The 22,541-nt window shown below is 53.1% G+C and overlaps 2 protein-coding genes across 2 annotated transcripts; both read right to left on the bottom strand.

The window, feature by feature from the left end:
• Positions 1–1,210: 1,210 nt before the first annotated feature.
• PFN3 (profilin 3) lies at positions 1,211–1,763 on the bottom strand. The gene has a single exon (XM_032156007.2). It carries the CDS (start codon positions 1,676–1,678, stop codon positions 1,265–1,267), a length of 414 nt encoding a protein of 137 aa, XP_032011898.1. The 5' UTR covers positions 1,679–1,763; the 3' UTR covers positions 1,211–1,264.
• Positions 1,764–3,247: 1,484 nt separating this feature from the next.
• F12 (coagulation factor XII) lies at positions 3,248–10,960 on the bottom strand. The gene is made up of 14 exons (XM_032158707.2): positions 10,867–10,960; positions 10,140–10,197; positions 7,071–7,170; positions 6,842–6,912; positions 6,429–6,539; positions 6,160–6,291; positions 5,915–6,019; positions 5,604–5,769; positions 5,301–5,518; positions 4,965–5,196; positions 4,588–4,724; positions 4,361–4,504; positions 3,657–3,805; positions 3,248–3,566 (listed from the first exon to the last, which is right to left on the bottom strand). The coding sequence occupies exons 1-14, from the start codon at positions 10,921–10,923 to the stop codon at positions 3,399–3,401; spliced, it is 1,848 nt and encodes a 615-aa protein (XP_032014598.1). The 5' UTR covers positions 10,924–10,960; the 3' UTR covers positions 3,248–3,398.
• Between the last annotated feature and the right edge of the window lie 11,581 nt (positions 10,961–22,541).

Below are 22,541 nucleotides of genomic sequence, written 5' to 3'. Positions count from 1 at the left end.
AGACCAAGCCATGGGGTTCAGCAGCACCATCTCCCCTCAAAGACTGGCTGCAAAAGCAGCCTGCCCTGCCCAGGCCAGGTGCAGTTCCAGAGAAGCCAGCCCTGCAGGCTCACCCCAACCATCTGCCTGGCCCTACCTTAGTGAGTCCAAACCACAATTCAAACTCCCTGGAAGCCCCTCCTAGGCCTGGGGACACCCCCAAGGCAAGTGTAAGGAGGATTCTGCACCCCCAACCCCTGACCCCCACCTGGCTGAACTTCCTCTGGTCTCCCTCTGCCCTCTAAATTCACCCACCTCAGCCACACATCACTCCTTCTTGCTGGGATAAGATCAGGGCTCCAGAATAAGTGACAGGTAGGGTCTGCCATCAGGGCCGCTGGGGGAGGGGGCGGGAAGGGGGGGGTGGTGGGCAAAAGAGACCACGCCCTGGGCCCCAGCACATGGAGGGCAGGGACCAGACACCCTCCCTCCCACTTTTGTCCACTATCTTTGGGCAATAAACCAGGCCTCAAACTCACCCAAGCTTTTCAATTCCCCCTCCTCCATAGGTCACCCTGAAACTGAGGCCTGCAGAGTGAGACTCCCGGGTAGGGATGCCAGAGTTCCTCCCTCTAGTCCAGGGACTCCTGCGGGGCCTTTGCGAAGGCCTGGGGAAGGCAGGATGTAAGGTCTCAGACCCAGTTGTGATGGTCTTGGACATGTGCCCTCTCAGTGGGCCCCCCTTGGAGGAATGTGGGCAGAGATGCAGAGGCCTGTGAGCCCCAGAACTGCTTTACAAGCCACCAAGCCCATCCTGTCACCCACTCACACCTTGCTAGTGCTTGAGGTATGAGTGGAGGGGGGAGGAGCAAATCGGCCTCCAGCCTGACACCCTGATGGGGAGAGGCGTTCGCGGGATGGGGAGGGGGCTCCCTTTACTTGTCCTGCCTAATGTGTGGGAATATCTGTGAGAAAGGACGCTAAGGCTGAAACAGACTTTGAGAAGCCCCCACCCTTGGACTCTTCCTCAGCTGCGGAGTCCCTAGGACTCTGGGAAGGCGCCAAGGAGCAGCAGTCAGGCCAGGAGCCTCTGCGAGGCGTCCATGGGAGAGCAGGGTGGAGGGCACAGGAGCCTGGCAGCCTCTAGACTCAAAATCCCGGCTCCACCAGGTAACCAGTGTCCTTATTTACAACTCCCCCCACCGCGCAAGTGGAGGAGGAGCCAGCCGCGCCCAGGTCACAGTTTATTTGGCTCGCGCTACCAGTGGGCGGCCTGGCTGCCCGGCTAGGCGCCCTGCATGCGCAGCCCGCGTATGAGTTCGTGCACCTTCTTGTTGAGGATGCCCCCATGGACGCCGCGTCGGCCCATGAGCACCAGGAGCGCGCGGGGCGCATGGCCCACGCACACGGCGCGCGCGTCCAGCCCCTTGGTGCGTGCGTCCAGCACGCCGTCGCCCTCGGCCAGCAGGTGGTCGCGGATGACGCAGCAGCGGCGGCCCCCCACGCTCAGGCCCGCCTGCAGGAAGATGCGCCTGTCCGGCCCCGTGAGCACGCCCACCTCCTGCGGCGAGATGGCCGCCAGCAGGCCCCCGGGCCGCGAAGCCCACACGCAGCTGTTGTCCGCATGGCCCACGATGGCCACGTCGTCGATGCGCTGGTCCCGCAGCACCGCACTGATGTAGACCTTCCAGTCGCCCATCGCGCTCCGAGTGCGCCCCGCCGCCTCGCGCCTCTCGGGGCAACGTAGAGGCGCCACGCGGGGAAGGCCTGCGGCGCTGTGACGCATGCTGGGCAGGGCTGTGACGTCACACAAGGCGCCGTCCCGGAGCTACCACCCAGGCTGGGGCACGTGGGGCGTGGGCGTTTAGTTCCGGGGCAGTTCTAAGGTTATCCTGTAGGATAGATTTGGTAGAGCCCAGTGGCTCACTCCTGTAATCCCAGCGCTTTGGGAGGCCGAGGCGGGCGGATCGCTTGAACTCAGTAGCGAGATTATAGTAAACTATTATAGGATCGTGTCGCTGCACTCCAGCCTGGGCCACAGAGCGAGGCCCCGTCTCTAAAAAAGAAAAAACAAATTTTAATTAAAAAAAATTTTTTTTGAGATGAGGTCTCACTATGTTGCCCAGGCGGGTCAGGAAGTCTTGAGCCCAAACAATCCTCCTGCCTCAGCCTCTCAAAGTGATGAGATTACAGGCATGAACCACCGCATCTGGCCAGTCTTTTTTTAATTTTAAAAAGCTGGTTTTGTGAACAGAAGGATGCTGTGTCTGGACAGCCAGACCTCCACTTGTAAGGGAACCAACCATTCAACCCCCAGATTGTGGTTCTCAAGCATGAGAGAACATCAGAATCCCCCGCAAGGCTGTTAAACAGATTGCTGGGCCCCACCGCAGACTTTCTGTTCAGCAGTATGAAGTGTAGCCCGAGAATTTGTTATGTGTAACAAGTTCCCTGGTGATGGCACTGCTAGCCAAGGGACTCTGAGACCCACTACACTAGTGCGTGTTGGGGTGGGGACAACGATATGTCACCCAGCCCTTAGGGTCCATGCCACAGTCAATGCTCTTTTGTTCTCTTTTATTTTCTTTTTTCTTTTCTTTCTGTCTCTCTTTCCCTCCCTCCGTCCCTTCCTTCCTTCCTTCCGGTTCAAGTGATTCTCCTGCCTCAGCCTCCTGAGTAGCCGGGACTACAGGCGCACGCTGCCGTGCCCGGCTAATTTTTTGTATTTTAGTACAGACTGAGTTTCATCGTGTTGCCCAGGCTGGTCTCGAACTCCTGAGCAATCCACCTGCCCTGGCCTCTTAAAGTGCTAGGATTACAGGCGTGAGCCACCACGCCCGGCCAATGCTAAGTATTTCTAACCATGATTCTCAACCTTGGCTATACATGGAATTATCTGGGGAGTTTTAAAAATATACCACTACCCATGCCCCATCCCTAGACATACTGATTTAATTGGTCTGAGGTGGAACTTGGGCATAGATTGGCTCAAAAAGCTTCCCAAGTGATCTTAATGTATGGTCTGAGAACTATTGCTCTGTAAACAAAATGTTAGTGAGTTTCTCATAAGGAATAACAAGCAGCTTCTCCTTGCACAGGGCTTGGTATACAGCATCCTAGGCTCAGTAAACATTAGCTGGACCGGCATCTAGATTTTGCACGTTAAGATCTCATAGACCTTGTTCTCTGAGAGCTGTGGAGAAGCTGTGAATCGCTTTTCTGTCTTGGCATTTCCCGGCGGGCCCCATGAAGAAAAGAGCTTTCCTTCTCAGCATTTTCAAAGCACTTTATTGAGTTCCTGCGCCATCCCGGCGCGGAGCCGGCCGCACTGGGGGAATGGGACACAATCTTGCCTTCCATGCCCCAGCCACTCTCCCACTGCGGAATCACCAAGGAGGGAAAGATGAGTCCCTGAGCAATCAGAAAACGGTGTGCTCCTGGATCCAGGCCAGGTAGTAGGCCACATCGGTGTAGACGCCTGGCTTGTTGCGGTCACCACAGCCCGATCCCCAGCTGATGACGCCTTGCAGGGTGAGCCGGCGCTCCGCGGCTTGGTCCTCACACACCAGCGGGCCTCCGGAATCACCCTGGGTCGGAAACACGCAGCTCAGCGCTCTGGACCTGGGATTTGTGCCTGACGGCCTCGGGGAAGGGCGCCAACCGGGCCAAGAGCTCACCTGGCACGCATCGGTGCCGCCCTCGAGGAACCCTGCGCAGAGCATGCCGGGGAGGATGGAGGCTCCGTGCACGTCCGGGGCTGAGCAGCGCTCCAGAGAGAGGAAGGGTACCTGCGCCTCCTGCAGGAAGCTGGCATATTCCTCCGCCCCTGCGAACACAGAGCGCCTTCTTCACACCCCATCTGACAACGCTCGCCGCCCGGACGGTGGACAAAGCTGCGCCAGGCGCTTGTAAACCCACTCATGCCCTTCTTCTCTCGCAGCAAGCCCGAGGGGGAGGAGGTGCCATTAATTCAATTTCATAGGCAAGGAAGCTGAGGTCCAGACAAGAGCCAGGATTTGAATGGGCGGAGCGGAAACAGAAACCCCACCCCCACCACTCATCCAGAGTCGCAGAACCTGGCTCCCACACTAGCCCGGAGCGCGGGGCCAGCGTCCTAGTTGGCCTTTGCAGCCCGGCGCCCTGAGGGAACCAAGAGCAAGTTCGATTCTCCCTGTATCCCCAGGAGATTTGGGGATCCCAGCAGTGAATGCCAGGCCCTGGGATTCTACCTGGGATTCACCTACACATTCTCACAACCCATCAGGTCAGCGCCACCCATTCTGTAGGCACCCGGAACGATACCAAAGTCGCGGGCTTCTCCCGCCTAACCCAGTGATCAAAGGGCTTCTCCCCTACCCCTGCCCCTAGCAGTTGTGCCTACCCTCGAACTGGTGGCCCCAGCCGGCCACCTGGCAGAGTGCGGTCTCGGAGGGTCGCGCGGCGCCGCTTGGCAGGCACACCGGCTGAACGTAAGGCGACAGGAGTGCGCAGCTGCCGTCCGCATCCTCCTGAAGGCGCAACAGAGCTAACCCGGGCGGAGAGGAGAGTGAGGCGGGGATGCCGGGGCCCCAAGCTCTCTTCCCGTTCCTGCGGGGCGCCCCCACGCACCCAGGTCGTGCTGGTAGCTGACGGGCGAGAAGGCCTCGTGCAAGCGGTAGGAGCGCACGGCCAACGTCTGGCACTGCTCACAGCTGTGGTTATGGCGTTCCTGGCCGAGCACCACCGTCAGATCCTCGGGTGCCGGCCTGCGGGGGTGGTAGGGGAGAGGCAGCGCGCTCAGACCTGGCCACAAGCGTTCTGGGGAAGCCCCCTGCTCCCGAACCCCATCCCGTGTTCCAGCTTCCTCCCCGGGAGCTCCAGAGGGGCGTGGAAAGAAGGGTGGGGCGGGAGAAGGTAGGGCACGGGTTCGGGTGCAGCGTGGAAGTCGCGCTGGGAGACGGAGGAGCCGCGGCCCCTGGGGCGGCGCTGGGCGGGCGGGTACTCGCCGGTCCTGCAGGCAGTGAGCGGCCGTCAGCACCCAGCAGGGGGCGATGAGGCTGCCGGCGCAGAAACTGTGGCCCCAGTACAGCGCGGCGATGTAGGGGTGCGCCCCGCGCAGCGCCACCAGCCCGCCAACGACGCGGGTCATCGAAGACAGACTCTTGCGGAGCCGCTGCCCGCAGCTCAGTGGGCCGTTCCTGGTCAGAGAAGGCGGCTGCTCCCGCTTCGCCGGCAAGGCTGTGGAGGAGCCAGGGCTGAGGACGACGAGCCCACGGCCGGCTGGCGGGAATCTAGCTCGCCCGGCGCCCTCTCGGCTCCTCCTTCCCCCGCCACTCCCTAACCTCCCGGGGTCTGGGACTGAGGCGGGGTCCGGGTCGTGGGCTGAGGCTTCGGCGGTTCCGGCTGCGGGGGCATGAGTGGGACATGAAGCCTAGGGGACACCGGGGTCGGAGGCGCCGCCTGGGTTGGGGTCTGGCACTGTGCCAGGTCGCAGTACTCCCAGCTCAGCCGGTCGCGGTTCAGCACGAAGCACCAAGGGCGGATGTCGTTGTCCGGGTTCCTGTATCCACAGGAGGAGGCGCCGTTAGAGCGCCGGGAGCCCAGAGCCCTGGGGCGGAGGGGTCACCCAGCCCCACGCGGCGCACCGGCAGAAGGCGTGGCCGCCCAGTCCCCAGTTCCGCGCTTGCTCGGCAGTCACGTTCCGGTAGGTGGCCTCCGAGGCCCACGGCTGACAGGGCGCACCCGAGAGCGTGGTCTTGGCCAGGCCGCGGTAGCTGAGCCCGCGGCCATCATAGCAGCTCGCCTTGGTGTCTGAGGAGAAAGGGGGCTCCCTGGGCAGCCAGGACTGGGCTCTGCTGCCTCCCTCTCAGCCGCTTTCCGCACTCTCCCACCTCCTTCCTGGCAAGCCCGTCCCACCTAGGGGCTGGCCTTCTGCTTTCCCCAAACCCTCACTCACCCACGTCGCAGAAAGGTCCGGTGTAGCCCACCGGGCAGTGGCACAGGCGGTGGCCCTCCACCTCTAGGCAGCGACCCCCATGGAGGCACGGGTTGGTGCGGCAGGCTTGGGGAGGGAACGCAGTGAGCCACCCCCGGGCCTAAAGACCCCCCCGAGAGAGCTCTCCTTCCCTGCACACCACCCGGCCTCCTGCCAGCCTGTCTTCCTGACGCTCCTCCCTGGCCCGTTCCCAACCATCTGCTCACCCTGGCTGGCCAGCCGCTGGCAGTGGGCATCAGGACCCTTGCACTGGCATCTGGCCACAGCTGCTTGCTCAGATCTATACCATATCTCATTCTCGTGGAAAAACCGGAGAAGCTGAGGCTCAAAGCACTTCTCTGGGGACAAAGAGGGACAGTAGTCTCAGGAGAGTCTAGGACCATGCCAAGTCTCCACGTATCCAGCGACCTCTTCTGTAGGCCCAGGGTTGCCCCTGTCCCCCAGCAACCCGCCCAGGTCCTTGGCATCTCCTCACCTCTCTGGCAGTGCTTTCCAGTGAGGTGTTGTGGACAGAGACAGTGGGGGCCGCTCGGCGTGTTCACACAGGTCCCTCCTTTCTGGCAGGGGCTGTGTTTGCTGCAGTGGTCTGAGAGATGGACATGGTGGAAGGAAGAGCAGGGAGCTGAGTCGGACAGCTGGGGATCAAGGCCCTACTTGAATCTACTTGCCTTGTGACCTTGCTACTCCAAGTTTCCAAGGCTTAGTTTACCCACCTGCAAAATGGGACCACTCCTTCCCAGAACTCTCCCTCTGGACTTCCAAAGGGTATTGTGGAGGGAGAGAAGGGGCTGGGCCCAGAATCCCAGGTGTGGGGGGGCTGGTGATACCAGGAGAGTAATGAGGCGGGAGGAGAGAGGCCAGGGCCACCCCAGAGGCTGTGTGTAGCACCTTTCACTTTCTTGGGCTCCAGACAGTATCCCCATCGCTGGTCCTGATCAAAGTTGGGGGTGGTAGCACACCTGTAGAAAGAGACAAGGCTTCCCTGCTCTACCCAGGGGCCTGGCCCACCCTCCTCTATCACAGTCCACTCTCTGTCCAAGCAGAGTTCCTTGGACAGAAGGACAGGCAGGGTCCATGTCTCCCAGGCCCCTGCTCCAACTCCCCTGCGTAGTCTTACCAGGGCTGAGGGCCTGGCCGGCCCTTGTGGGTACATTTGTGGTACAGCTGCCGGTGATACTGGAAGGGGAAGTGGCAGGGCTCCCCGGTGACAGTGAGAACTGCAGGGACAACACACTCTCTGAGGACTTCCCCTGTACTCAACTGCGCAGGCACTGTCCCTCAGGGTCTGGTCAGGAAAAGGACAGACCCTCAAAAAGGTCGCTGTGCATCGAAAACTTTCTGCTTTAAAAGTTGGGTTCAGGGCTGGGCGCGGTGGCTCAAGCCTGTAATCCCAGCACTTTGGGAGGCTGAGGCGGGCGGATCACGAGGTCAGGAGATCGAGACCATCCTGGCTAATATGGTGAAACCTTGTCTCTACTAAAAATACAAAAAATTAGCTGGGTGTGGTGGCAGGTGCCTGTAGTCCCAGCTACTCGGGAGGCCGAGGCAGGAGAATGGCGTGAACCCGGGCGGCAGAGCTTGCAGTGAGCCGAGATCACGCCACTGCACTCCAGCCTGGGCGACAGAGCGAGACTCCATCTTAAAGAAAAAAAAAAGTTGAGTTCAGGAATCAGATAGCTGGAGTAGACTCCTGACTCCACCACCTGCTAGCTGTGTGACCTTGGGTAAGTCTGCAGTCCCAAGGCCAGGAAGAGCACTTGCCACAAAGTAGGCACTTAATAATACTTGTTGAATGTTGAAGTCACTGTTAACCACTCTGATCTGAGCCTTGGTTTTCTTATCTGTAAAATGGCAGTAATAATAGTACAGTTGATCCTCATTATTCTCTGGTTCTGTATTTGAGAATGTGCCTACTTGCTAAATTTTATTTGTAACTCCCAAGTCAATACTTGAAATGCTTTCATGGCCATTTGTGGGCATGCACAGAGCAGTGAAAAATTTGCACATTCCCAATTAAGGTTCAACAAGGCGTCAGCTCTCCTATTGAACCAGTGTCCTTTTCAGTCTACTTCGTGCAACGCTTTTCACACTTTGTGCTTTTGCTGGGGATTTTGCTTTTGGAAATGGCCTCTGAGCCTACTGCTGAAGAGCTGTGTAGTTCCTAAGCACAAGAAGGCTACCTTAGGGAGAAAGCGTGTGTTAAATAGACTTGATTCAGGTGTGAGCTATAGTGCCATCAGCTTAGCACTGATGAATCAGCAACACATATATTAAATAAAACGTCTTTAAACAGAATCACATAAAACAAGATTATATACTGTTGGTTGATGAAAATGTTGTGAACAGAGGCTCACAGGAACCTAATACTGTTTGCTAGTTCAATGTTCACTGTGATTTTATAGAACATAACCACCGCGAATAATGAGAATTGCCTGTGTCTTCTTCAGAGGAATTGTCGTGGGGCTTCATGAGATAATGCCGTGAAATGCTGAGCAGTGTCTGGCACAAAGTACCTGCTCAATAAGCTTTTGCCGCTATTTTGTTAAAGGCAAAGTGCACTTGCCAAGGACCAAACCAGAACCAGGACTGTAAATGGAAATGGATCTGAGATGGACCTTTAAGATGCAAATGGGGGCCAGGGGCGGTGGCTCACGCCTGTAATCCTAGCACTTTGGGAGGCTAAGGTGGGCGGATCACCTGAGGGCAGGAGTTCAAGACCAGCCTGGCCAACATGGTGAAACCCCGTCTCTACTAAAAAATACAAAAATTAGCCGAGCATGAAGGTGCGTGCCTGTAATCCCAGCAACTCGGGAGGCTGAGGCTGAGAATCGCTTGAACCCAGGAGGCAGAGGTTGCAATGAGCCAAGATCGCGCCATTGCACTCCAGCCTAGGGGACAGAGTGAGACTCCATCTCAAAAAAAAAAAAAAAAAAAAAAAAAGATGCAAATGGGATGGACGGACGGAGAGGAGGGGGACCTTAGGCAGGGGATTAGTCAAGGATAGGGCACCAAGGTTGGGTAAGGCAAGAAAGAGGAGAAACTTTTGGGTGTGGGGTGAAGAGAGGAGGCTGAGGGAGTCCAGGGTTGGAATGTGTAGGCCTCAACGCCATGCTTAGGGACTCAACCCCACCAAGTCAGGCCCACCAGAGGAGGGTCCATCTGGTTCACAGGCCCTGCTATGTGCCACGCTCTAGGTGAATTTTTTTTTTTTTTTGAGACGGAGTCTTGCTCTGTTGCCCAAGCTGGAGTGCAATGGTGTGATCTTCGTTCACTGCAACCTTCACTTCCCAGGTTCAAGCAATTCTTCTGCCTCAGCCTCCCGAGTAGCTGGGACTACAGGCGCATGCCACCATGCCTGGCTAATTTTTGTACTTTTAGTAGAGATAGCGTTTCACCAAGTTGGCCAGGCTGGTCTCGAATTCCTGACCTCATGATCCACTGGCCTTGGCCTCCCAAAGTGCTGGGATTACAGGCATGAGCCACCGTGCCTGGTATCTAGGTAATTTAGTGTCTGGAAGAATGAAAGCAATGGGGAGCTATGGCAGAGCTTGAGGAAGGGGGAAATGGCAGGTACCCCTCATCTAAAAGGTAGTTTAATAATAAAAACTAATATTTGTAAAGCATTTCCATGCACCAGGTGTTGGGCTGAATACCTCACATGGGTTTCCCTTCTCAACAACCCTAAGAGATTTACTATTATCAACCTTGTTTCGCAGAAGGGGAAATTGAAGCTTGGAGAACTCAAATCACTCGCCCAAAGTCACCCAGCTCGTAAGTGATAAAGCCGGGATTCAGAGGCATTCAAATGCCAGAGACCAGCTCTTGATCCTTCCTTGCCCATTGAAGGCCCTGGCCTCTGTATGGCATGAATGATGCCCACGAAATGTACTGGGGAAAGGAAAAGAAGGGGAGAAGCTGGGGAAACTGAGGAAGGCCGGCAGGATCCCAGGTGTGATGGCGCCAGCAGCACATATCTCAAGCACCTGCTCCGAGCCAGGCTCGTGGGCACTTAGACACAGCCCATGCCCTGCCCTCAAGGATCACACAGCTCATGATCACTCTGGTGCCCATGGATATGAGACCTAGCACCAGGTAGGGACTAGGCTAGACTGCCCTGAGACTGCACACACTGCACCATACACATCCCCACCCAAGGGTTCTCGGGAGGAGGAGCCAGGCCGCTTACCGACTGTATGCTCTTCAGCTTTGTACTTATGCTCCTTGGGGGCTTTCCAAGGGGGAATCTACAAGGGAGAGAAGAAGGCAGGGAACTGACTAGAAGTCATAGCCTGCCACCGATCTGTTGCTAGTCTGCAGCTTCCTCTCACAGCCCAGAAATGCAGGGATTTCTTCCCAAGACCCAAATCCTTTCTACCTCCTCCCATTGTCTTCTTTTTTTTTTTTTTCTTGAGATGGAGTCTCGCTCTGTCGCCCAGGCTGGAGTGCAGCGGCGCAATCTCGGCTCACTGCAAGCTCCGCCTCCCGGGTTCACGCCATTCTCCTGCCTCAGCCTCTCCGAGTAGCTGGGACTACAGGCACCTGCCACCACGCCCGGCTAATTTTTTTTTGTATTTTTAGTAAAGATGGGGTTTCACCGTGGTCTTGATCTCCTGACCTCATGATCCACCCGCCTTGGTCTCCCAAAGTGCTGGGATTACAAGCGTGAGCCACCACGCCTGGCCCCCATTGTCTTCTTAAGGCCCATCTCCCCCAGAAATGCAGGCTGTGCCCTTGTATCCACCCAGTCTGGTTGTCTGTCTCCTCTGCCTGGGCCTTCAGGGCTGGCCTCACCTTTCCACATAGGCCTCCTAGTCACCTGGACCCACAGGTCATGAGCACAGGCCGTGGCTCATGGCTGTGGTAGCGACACCCCAGAACCATCCTGGGACAATCCTGGTTCCCACAGCACTCACCAAAAGTGTTGACTCTAGGCTCATCAGCAGGAACCCCAGGAGCAGCAGAGCCCTCATGGCGTCTGTCCGTTGGTCCAACTGCCTGCCCAGGAGTCCAGATCAATAGGACTGGCCAAAGGTCTTGGAAATAGAGATTGGTCAAGCTGCCCTCCTGAGCCTGGTGGGGCACAGGCTGTTTGTGAAAAGCCAAGTGGAGCGACTTCCTTGGTCACCCCTTGAGGGCCAGAAAGTTGGGAGTTTGTGGGTGGGAGTGGAATGAAGAGCTGGGCTCCCCCTCTCTTTTCTAGATAGTGGAACTAGAAGCAGAAGAAGGGACGTTCTTGTGCTCTGGGTCCTGTGGAGATCAGGAGGTTAAGGAGATCAAAGAGAAGCTCCCTTTCGTGGGGATCTTGGAGTCCACTGTGAAGTGTGTTCATTTTCTATTGTCATGTAACAAATTACCATAAACTCAGCAGCTTACAACAATACCCACTTTTAATTTTCTTTTTTCTTTTCTTTTTTTTGAGACGGAGTCTCGCTCTGTCGCCCAGGCTGGAGTGCAGTGGCTCCATCTCCGCTCACTGCAAGCTCTGCCTCCCGGGTTCACACCATTCTCCTGTCTCAGCCTCCCGAGTAGCTGGGATTACAGGCCCCGCCACTGCACCCAGCTAATTTTTTGTATTTTTAGTAGAGACGGGGTTTCACCATGTTAGCAAGGATGGTCTCGATCTCCTGACTTCGTTATCCACCCGCCTCGGCTTCCCAAAGTGCTAGGATTACAGGCGTGAGCCACCGCGCCCGGCCTTAATTTTCTTTTTTTGAGACAGAGTTTTGCTCTTGCTGCTCAGCTGGAGTGAAATGGCATGATCTCAGCTCACTGCAACTTCTGCCTCCCAGGTTCAAGAGATTCTCCTGCCTCAGTCTCCCAAGTAGCTGGAATTATAGGCAACCACCACCATGCCCAGCTAATTTTTGTATTTTTAGTAGAGACAGGGTGTCATCATGTTGTCCAGGCTGGTCTCAAACTCTTGTCCTCAGGTGATCCACTCACCTCGACCTCCCAAAGTGCTGGGATTACCGGCGTGAGCCACTGCGCTCGGTCAATACCCACTTATTAGTTCACAGCTCTGTAGTTAAAAAAATCCCATGCTGCATGACTGGATGTTCTGCTCCAGATATCACAAAGCTGAGATCAAGGCTGAGTTCTCTGGAGGCTCAGGGGGAAGATTCACTTCCAAGCTCATTCAGGTTGTCTGCAGAATTCAGTTCCTTATGGTTGTAGGACTGGAGTCCTTACTTCCTTGCAGGCTGTCAGCCAGGGGCTATCCTCGGCTCTTAGAGGCCACCTGTATTTCTGGTCATGTGTCTCCTTTTTTTTTTTTTTTTTTGAGATGGAGTTTCTCTCTGTCACCCAGGCTGGACTGCAGTGGCGCGATCTCAGCTCACTGCAACCTCCGCCTCCTGGGTTCAAATGATTCTCCTGCCTCAGCCCCTCAGCCTCCTGGGTAGCTGGGACTACAGGCACATGCCACCACGCCCAGCTAATTTTTTGTATTTTTAGTAGAGACGGAGCTTCACCGTGTTAGCCAGGATGGTCTGGATCTCCTGACCGTTATCCACCCACCTTGGCCTCCCAAAGTGCTGGGATTACAGGCCTGACCCACCGCGCCGGGCCATGTGTCTCCTTTTAAGAACTCACCTGATTAGGTCAGGCCCACCAAAGCCATTCTCTTTTTCTTTTTTCTTTTTTTTTTTTTTTTTTTTGAGACACAGTCTGGCTCTGTCACCCAGGCTAGAGTGCAGTGGCACGTTCTCGGCTCACTGCAAGCTATGCCTCCTGGGTTCACGCCATTCTCCTGCCTCAGCCTCCCGAGTAGCTGGGAATACAGGCACCCGCCACCGCGCCCAGCTAATTTTTTGTATTTTTAGTAGAGATGGGGTTTCACCATGTTAGCCAGGATGGTCTGGATCTCCTGACCTCGTGATCCGCCCACCTTGGCCTCCCAAAGTGCTGGGATTACAGGTGTGAGCCACCGCGCCCGGCCCTGCCATTCTCCTTATTTTAAGGTCAAACAATTTGGGACTTAAATTACATGTGCAAAATTCTTTCACAGAAGCATCTACATTCATGACAATAACTGGGAGGTGTGCAAACACCAGGGATAGAGATCTTGGGGCCATCTTAGCATTCTACCAACCACAGGAAATGGGGCAAGAAAGCAAATGATTTCATGAGAAAAGTGCTAAACCAAGGGGCACTAAGATGTGCAGCTGGAACATGAGAAGAAGGTGCGGTGCACGTGTGCTGCCCAGCATCTGTCCTGGTTCAGTAATGACACTTTGATTTTTCCTTTAGCAACGACTCCTCTCTTACTTCTTCCATGGGCTCTGGTGCTGCCAACTCTACCCTCAGAACTAGGGCTAGGGGTGTGGCCTAGGTCTGGCCAATCAGAGCATGACATCTCTAATCCACAGTGATTGGTTCAGAGATAAGCATATACACAATTTAGACCAATTAAAGTGCTAGCTTGGGACTTTTGCCAGAACTTTTGGGACAGCAAAAAAGTTGCAGTGGGGTGACTAAGCACAGAGCATGTGGGTCTGAACACGTTGATGATCACCTTTGTCACTGTCTAGGGAGGGCCTGTTTGAGAATGAAGCCTACACGTAGGAAAAGCAAAGCAAACAGGGCAGGAAGGATGGAGAGATGCTGTGGTAGACAGCCTCAAAGACAGCCCCCATTGATCCTCACCACCTAGGATTCATGCCCTTGTATAGTGTCTTCCCACATTGAGTTAGGGCTCTTCTGTGTGTCCATCAGAATATGACAGAAGTGGCTGGGTGCAGTGGCTCTCGCCTGTAATCCCAGCACTTTGGGATGCCAAGGCAGGCGGATCACTTGAGGTCAGGAGTTCAAGACCAGCCTGGCCAACGTGTTGGCCAAACACCGTCTCTATGAAAAATACAAAAATTAGCCGGGCCTAGTGGCGTGTGCCTGTAATCCCAGCTACCCGTGAGGCTGAGGCAGGAGAATCGCTTGAACCCAGGAACTGGAGGTTGTAGTGAGCAGAGATTGTGCCATTGCACTTCAGCCTGGGCGACAGAGACTGTGTCAAAAAATATATATGTATGTATATGGCAGAAGTGAGGGTGTTGGACTTCCAAGCCCAGGTCATAAAAGACATTGCAGTTTCTGCCTCAGTCTCTTAGGTTGCTCACTCTGGAGGAAGCCAGCCACTATGTTGTGAGGACACACATGCAGCCCTGCAGAGAAGCCCACGTAGGGAGAAAGGAAAGCGTCCTGCTGACAGCCAGTGCCAATTGGACAGCCACATGAATGAGCTGCCTTGGAAGTGGATACTGCAGCCCTGACTGACATTTGGCTTGCAATCTTATGAAAGACCTCAAGGCAAAACTGACCATCAGAAACTGTGATAAATCATCATTAAATGTTGTTGCTTTAAGCCACATGTTAGGGTGATTTGTTACACGACATTTGAGAACTAGTACTGATGGATTGATTTCTCATGACTCTGAGAGCCTAGATCCTAAAACTAGAAGTATCCTTAAGACTTGGTCAGTTATGGCCAGGCACAGTGGCTCATGCCTGTAATCCCAACACTCTGGGAGGCTGGGGATGACTTGAAGATCGCTTGAGCCCAGGAGTTCAAGACTGATGTAGGCAACATAGTGAGATCCCATCTCTCCAAAACAATTTAACATTAGTCAGGCATGGTGGTGCGTGCCTGTAGTTCCGGCTACTTGTGAGGCTGAGGCAGGAGGATTGCTTGAGCCCAGAGGTCCAGAATGCTGTGAGCCGTGATTGTGCCACTGCACTCCAGCCTGGGAAGCAGACTGAGACTATATCTCAAAAAAAAAAAAAAAAAAGACGGCCGAGCGCGGTGGCTGACTCCTGTAATTCCAGCACTTTGGGAGGCCGAGGCAGGCGGATCACGAGGTCAGGAGATCGAGACCATCCTGGCTAACACGGTGAAACCCCGTCTCTACTAAAAATACAAAAAAAAAATTAGCCGGGCATGGTGGCGAGTGCCTGTAGTCCCAGCTACTGGGGAGGCTGAGGCAGGAGAATGGCGTGAACCCGGGAGGCGGAGCTTGCAGTGAGCCAAGATAGCGCCACTGCAGTCCGGCCTGGGCAAAAGAGCGAGATACCGTCTCAAAAAAAAAAAAAAAAAAAAAAGACTTCTCAGTTATATGAGCCAATAAAACCAATTTGAGTGGACTTCTGTCACTTTCAGTTAGAGTCCTAAGTTATACAAAGTAACTTATGGGGAAATGAAGACTGAATGTAGCAATTTATTAATTCTGCTGGAAGAGAGGCAGGCTGTGGAAGACTTCCTGGAACAGAAACGCAGAAAGAGAGGGCAGGAGAGGAGGGGCACCTTTCCAACCACTGGTTTCAAAGGTAACTGGTTTCAAAGTCATTGATGTGACAGCTGTTAACTCCATGATGAAAGTGAAACTGTTAGATATATTGACGAGTCATTAAAGCGAAAGCACCTTTGTCACCTTTTTTTGTTGTTTTAGAGAGACACGGTCTCACTAAATTGCCCAGGCTAGCCTGGAACTCCTGGGCACAAGTGATCCTCTCGCCTCATCCTCCTGAGTAGCTGGGATTACAGGTGCATGCCACTATGCCTGGCTCTGTCAGTTTTTGATTGCACCTGAGTATAGACCCTGGCCCTAAGGCCACTCCCACACTGGCTCCTTCCTCTTGGGGAGAAGGCAGCTGTTCCTCTAAATGGAAGGGGCCTTTTGAACAGGTCTTCGCCACAAGTAGGGGTTTGCAGGCAGAGTGAGTAATACAACTGCACAGAATCCTGAATGCAACGGCAACGTGTCAAATGGGGAACGTGGTGAGCATAGAGTGCCTTGTAGGGAGTGTGAGATGAGGCGTGAGGTGGACATTAATGGGCATTTCGATGTTCAACATCCATCTCCCTTCCTCTTCCTCTCCCAGTTTCATTTTGTGATCACCCCTCCCCAGTTGTGGTGGTGAAAGGGCACTTTATTATTATTTTATTTATTTATTTATTTATTTGAGATGGAGTTTCGTGCTGTCGCCCAAGCTGGACTGCAATGGTGCGATCTCGGCTCACTACAACCTCCGCCTCCCAGGTTCAAGTGATTCTCCTGCCTCAGCCTCCCGAGTAGCTGCCATTACAGGCGTGCGCCACCATGTGCGGCTAATTTTTTGTATCTTTAGTAGAGACCAGGGCTTCATCATGTTGGCCAGGCTGGTCTCTAACTCCTGACCTCATGATCTGCCCACCTCAGCCTCCCAAAGTGCTGGAATTACAGGCGTGAGCCACCACACCCGGCTGAAAGGGTACTTTCTAGAGACAATCTCCACTACGGAAGCCTAGTGGACCAGACCAACCTCTCCCTACCGTAGTATAGCCAGAGGGACCTAAACTCAGCCAATAGTGTTTTCTCCCAGGGCTCTGAATCCTGATCAAGCCACACAAGGATGGCAGGAAAAGCTGGAGGTCTGGCATTGCACCACCTGTGCCCTGACCAAATCATCCTGGCTACAAGACGTTAAGTCAGGATGCCTTCCAGAAACCAAGCGTATGCAGTAGGGCAATTCAAATTCATCATCCCATGTCACCAGATGTCTGGAGCAGCGGGAGTCCAGGAACAATGCTTTCAGTGGTTCAACAATGTCATCAAGAACCCAAGTTCTTTCTATTTTTGTTTGTCTTCAGTGTGCAGACCTTCAGGCTGCCTGCCCTCATGGTCACAAGATGGCTGTCACAGCTCCAGGAATCACACTTAAACTCAATTATGTTCAAGTAAAGAAGAGGCACCTTCCCTTCCACTAGCTCCTTCTTAGAAATGAGGAACCCTCCCTCAAATCTCAAGCAGACCTCCCCTCATGTTTTCTTAGCTAGAATGGGCTCACATGACACCCCTAAGCCATGTTTGGCAAGGATAAGGGGATCCCCATCACTGGCCTAAACCTATTAACCCTGGATCTGGGTCAGAGGCATGTCAGGTAAAGTGGCCACTGGAACAGAAATGGGACTCTGCAAACAGGGAAGAGGGGTGGCATGGATATTAGGTGGACAACTTTGGTGTCTTCTCAAGGGAAATCACTGACTTCCTGCTTCCTAGTCTTCCAGTGGCTCTTAATTCCTGCACATTTCCAAGCCTATTCCTTCTAGTTGATGCCGTGAACTCCCGAAGGCCTTCTCACAAAGTAAATTCCCTTTTGTTGAAGCAGCTAGAGTCATTTTCTGTTGCTTGCAACCAAAAGCTCTCTCTTCCTCATGCTCCCAGCCTATTTAGCCACCTAATTCTGTTCATTCCACTACTTAAATATTTTTCTTCTTTTTCGTTTTTGAGGCAGGGTGTCACTCTGTTGCTCAGGCTAGAGTGCAGTGGCGTGATCATGGCTCACTGCAGCCTTAACGTCCCAAGCTCTAAGCAATCCTCCCACCTCAGCCTCCCAAGTAGCTGGGATACAGATGTGCAGCACCACACCCAGCTAATTTTTTAATTTTTTGTAGAGGTGAGGTGTCGCTATGTTCCCGAGGTTGGTCTCAAACTCCTGGGCTCAAGCTGTCTCCTCAACCTGACCTTCCCAAAGTACTGAGATTACAGGTATGAGCCACCGCACCAGGCTACATAAATATTTCTTAAATCTCTCCATGTCTCTCAATTTCTACTGCCCCTTCTTTGACTTCCAGAAAATTCAAGGTAGCTACAGCTGTGAAACATAATTTGAGAGCCTGTGATGGACGTCTATCATTTCCTGTTTACCATTCATTCTCCCTGCTTCTAGAAATGGCCCTCAGTGTTTCTTTGGGGAATCGCTCCTCCCCACCCTGCGTCAATATACATAAAATAAAGCCTACCCTATCCCTTGGCTGAGGGTGGAGTGGGCATTTGATCTAGACCTGGCCAATCAGAACACTACCTCTGTCTTCAGCAATTGGTTCAAAATGAACACCTGAATTAGCTGGGCGTGGTGGTGCATGCCTGTGGTCCCAGCTACCTAGGAGGCTGAGGTGGGATGATGGCTTGAGCCTAGAAGGCAGAGGTTGCAGTGAGCCAAGATCGCACCACTGCACTCTAGCCTGGACAACAGAGCCAGACCCTATCTCAAAAGAAAGAAAAAAAAAAAAGAACACCTAACCCACATCAAACCAGTGAGAGGCAGCCCCAGGATTTTTGCTGGAATTATAAAGCTAGAGGCTTTCTCTTTCCACGGAGGTTGCCACATTCCTAACAAATGAGCCTAGAGCTGCTGGCAGCCATCTTTAACATCTCAGAAGGAGAACCTGCCTGAGAATAAAGATAATAAAGATTAAAAGCAGAGCCAGGGTGTGGGCGCTGGGTGCGGTGGCTGTAATCCCAGCACTTTGGGAGGCTGAGGTGGATGGATCATCTGAGGTCAGGAGTTCGAAACCAGCCTGGCCAACATTGTGAAACCCTGTCTGTACTAAAAATACAAAAAAATTAGCCAGGTGTAGTGGCGCGCCTATAACCCCAGCTACCTGGGAGGCTGAGGCAGGAGAATTGTTTAAACCTGGGAGGCAGAGGCTGCAGTGAGCTGAGATTGCATCACCGCACTCCAGCCTGGCAAAAGAGTAAGACTCCATCTAAAAAAAAAAAAAAAAAAGAGCAGAGCCAGGGTATGAAAAAGACAGATTTTGGGCCAGGCGCAATGGCTTACGCCCGTAATCCCAGCACTTTGGGAGGCCAAGGCGGGTGGATCACGAGGTCAAGAGATCGAGACCATCCTGGCCAACATGGTGAAACCCCGTCTCTGCTTAAAAAAAAAAACAGCAATTAGCCTGGAGTGGTGGCACGCAACTGTAATCCCAGCTACTCAGGGCGCTGAGGCAGGAGAATTGCTTGAACCAAGGAGGCGGAGGTTGCAGTGAGCTGAGATGGCGCCACTGCACTCCGGCCTGGTGACAGAGTGAGACTCCATCTCAAAGAAAGAAAAGAAAAGAAAAAGACAGATTTTGAATGACTATAACACCATTTGAGACCCAGCATCCAGAGACGCTTGAAGTCAGAACCACCGCCTATGCTTTTCTGTTACTTGAACCCCAAAATTCCTTTTTTTGCCTGAGCTAATTTTAGTTTCAACCAAAAGTCCTAACTTATGCTGCCAGAGTTCATACACTGTTACCAGGAAGTTCCCAAAACAAAACAAAACAAAATAAACCCCTTCATGTGATCATGATGGGTAAGGCAGTAGTTTAAAGGACAGGAAAATACTGACCATAGAAGCAGGGTAGGGAAGCACTGGACTTGAGTCAGGAAGCCTTCCACTCCCACCTTGGCCACCGCCCCGCAGTGTGACGACGGCTAAGGAGCTTGGCCTCTCTCAACCTGCATTGCCACACCTCTGTAGGGAGGGATGGGCACTCATGCTGTCTGGTAGACTTGTTGAGGTGTTTGAATGGGATTGCATGTGAAAAGGCAGAGCTGGAGTGCGGCTGGAGCTCAATCCATAGAAGTGTACAAAGAAACTTTCCAATGTGGATACATTTTTCTCTGTAATTTCTGCACACTTGTCCCCAGATCTTCTTGCACATCTGGCTGTCTTCCACCAACTGCTTTAGACCAGAGCAGAAAGGCACTGTCCCCTTGCCCTGGCTTTTGTCTTTCTACAGCTGGGCTGTGGGTCCATGGGATGAGAAACCATCGAGTTCCTGCTCACAGGTTTCTGGATACGCACAGACACACACAAACCTCCTTCCTCTTTATTTTTATTTTTTTGAGACAGTCTCGCTCTGTCCCCCAGGCTGGAGTGCAATGGCACGATCTCGGCTCACTGCAACCTCCGCCTCCTAGGTTCAAGCGATTCCCCCTCAGCCTCCTGAGTAGCTAGGATTACACACACCGGCCACCACACCGGGCTAATTTTTGTATTTTTAGTGGAGACAGGGTTTCACCATGTTGGTCAGGATGGTCTCAAACTCCTGACCTTGTGATCTGCCCACCTCGGCCTCCCAAAGTGCTGGGATTACAGGTGTGGGCCACCATGCCCGGCCCCCCCTTCCTCTTTAGCAGGGACTTGGGACATAGATTTCATGTGGTTGAATAACTGCCCATTCCAGGAGACGTTGGGGGGATCAGAAGGTACCCAGCCTGCCATCCTTCACACCTTGGCTGGTGGCACTGTTGCTTCCCCAGTCAGACTGTTGAGATACAGCCTTTCTTTCTTTTTTTTTTTTTTGAGATGGAGTCTCGCTCTTGTCGCCCAGGATGGAGTGTAATGGCACGATCTTGGCTCACTTCAACCTCCACCTCCCGGGTTCAAGCAATTCTCCTGCCTCAGCCTCCCAGGTAGCTGAGATTACAGGTGTGTGCCACCACACCCAGCTAATTTTTTTGCATTTTTAGTAGAAGACGGGGGTTTCACCATGTTGGCCAGGCTGGTCTTGAACTCCTGACCTCAGGTGATCCGCCTGCCTCGGCCTCCCAAAGTGTTGGGATTACAGGCGTGAGCCACCGCGCCCGGCCAAGATAGAGTCTTTACACAAATAAAAGCCCGTCTTTCTTCCAGACCAGTGCCATCTGAGAGAACTTTTCCGTGATCGTGTATGTTTTCTCTGTGTTGTCTAATACAGTAGCCACTGATCACGCAGGGCTATTGAGCACTTGAAATGTGGCCAGTGTCACTGAGGAACTAAAGTTTGATTTTTTTGTTGTTAGTTTTGAGACAGGGTCTCAATCTGTTGCCCAGGCTGGAGTGCAGTGGTGCCATCATAGCTCACTGCAGCCTCAACCTACTAGGCTCAAGCCATCTTCCCACCTCAGCCTCCTGAGCAGCTGGGACCATCATGCTTGGCTATTTTTTGTAGTTTTTGTAGAGACAGAGTTTTGCCGTGTTGCCTAGGCTGGTCTTGAACTCCTGGGCTCAAGTGATCCTCCTCCTGCCTTCCAAAGTCCTGGGATTAGAGGCATGAGACACTGCGCCTGGCCTTGATTTAATATATATATATATTTTGAGATGGAGTTTCACTCTCGTTGTCCAGGCTGGAGTACAATGGAGTGATCTCAGCTTACTGAAACCTCTACCTCCCGGGTTCAAGTGATTCTCCTGCCTCGGCATCCCAAGTAGCTGGGATTACAGGTGCTTGCCACCACACCCGGCTAATTTTTGTATTTTTAGTAGAAACCGGTTTCACCGTGTTGACCAGACTGGTCTTGAACTCCTGACTTCAGGTGATCCACCTGCCTCGCCCTCCCAAAATGCTGGGATTACAGGCGTGAGCCACCACACCCGGCCAAATTTAATTAATTTAAGTAGCCACATGTGACTAGGTACTACCATATTGGACAGTGCAGCTCCTGACGGATGCAGGAAGAAGCTCAGTGTGTGGCTGCTGGTGCACACCGAATGAGAAGGAGAGGGCATGAATTAATGCTACAGAGGGAAACAGGGTGCGGATCAAGTTGAGCCATTGTGGGCCACGGGGAAGAATATAGGGTTTTTAACATTTTAATTGTTCATTTTTTGTAGAGATAGGTCTCACTATGTTGTTGCCCAGGCTGGCCTTGAACTCCTAGGATCAAGTGATCCTCCCACCTCAGCTTCCCAAGTAGCTGGGACTACAGGAGGTTTTTTAAATTATGATTTATTTATTTTTTTGCGACAGTTCTTGCTCTGTTGCCCAGGCTGGAGTGCAATGGTATGATCATGGCTCACTGCAGCCTCAAGGAGGTTTTATTTTTTAAGTGTAATGAGAAGTGTATTTATCTATGGCTGCATAACAAATTGTCCCAGAATTTAGCAGCTAAAATGACATTTATGGAGACTGATTTCAATGATAACTCCAGTTCTCTCACTCTTTTTTTTTTTTGAGACAGAGTCTCACTCTGTTGCCTAGGCTGGAGTGTACAGTGACACGATTTTGGCTCCCTGCAACCTCTGCCTCCTGGGTTCAAGGGATTCTCCTGCCTCAGCCTCCCGAGTAGCTAGGACTACAGGTGCCCACCACAACACCTGGCTAGTTTTTATACTTTTAGTAGAGATGGTGTTTCACTATGTTGGCTAGGCTGGTCTCGAACTCCTGACCTCACGATTGGCCTGCCTTGGCCTTCCAAAGTTCTGGGATTACAGGCATGAGCCACTGCTCCTGGCCAATTAAACTTTTATTTTATTTTATTTTTTTGAGACAGAGTTTCTCTCTTGTTGCCCAGGCTGGAGTGCAATGGCAGGATCTCGGCTCACCGCAACCTCTGCCTCCCGGGTTCAAGCGATTCTCCTGCCTCAGCTTCCTGAGTCGCTGGGATTACAGGCATGTGCCACCACGCCTGGCTAATTTTGTATTTTTAGTAGAGATGGGGTTTCTCTATATTGGTCAGGCTGGTCTTGAACTCCTGACCTCAGGTGATCCACCCACCTTGGCCTCCCAAAGTGCTGGGATTACAGGCGTGAGCCACCACTCCCGGCCATAAACTCTTTTTAAAAAAGATATTTATGGGTCACAGTTTCTATGGGTCAGGAACCCGGCACTGTTTAACTGAGTGCCACTGGATCAGCATCTCTCACAAGGCTGCATCGGAGGGTCAGCTGAGGCTGCTGGGGGAAGGATCCACTTTCAAGTTCACTTACAAAGCAGTTGGCTAGAGACATCAGTTGCCTGCCACATAGGTCTCTCCATCTCACAACCTAGCAGCTGGCTTCTCTCAGACTGAGCCAGTGAGGG

This window comes from Hylobates moloch, unplaced genomic scaffold (genome assembly GCF_009828535.3).
Source record: "Hylobates moloch isolate HMO894 unplaced genomic scaffold, HMol_V3 SCAFFOLD_6, whole genome shotgun sequence".
NCBI lineage: Eukaryota > Metazoa > Chordata > Mammalia > Primates > Hylobatidae > Hylobates > Hylobates moloch.
This window is presented reverse-complemented; position numbering and strand designations above follow the sequence as displayed.

Excerpts from the sequence above, each read along its gene's own strand:
- PFN3 (XM_032156007.2), bottom strand. The coding sequence starts at position 1,678 with ATGGGCGACTGGAAGGTCTACATCAGTGCGGTGCTGCGGGACCAGCGC.
- F12 (XM_032158707.2), bottom strand. The coding sequence starts at position 10,923 with ATGAGGGCTCTGCTGCTCCTGGGGTTCCTGCTGATGAGCCTAGAGTCA. Across the intron at positions 7,171-10,139 it reads AGCTGAAGAGCATACAGTCG|TTCTCACTGTCACCGGGGAG; the intron begins GTAAGCGGCCTG and ends TTGTCCCTGCAG. Across the intron at positions 6,913-7,070 it reads CGGCCAGGCCCTCAGCCCTG|GTGTGCTACCACCCCCAACT; the intron begins GTAAGACTACGC and ends CTCTTTCTACAG.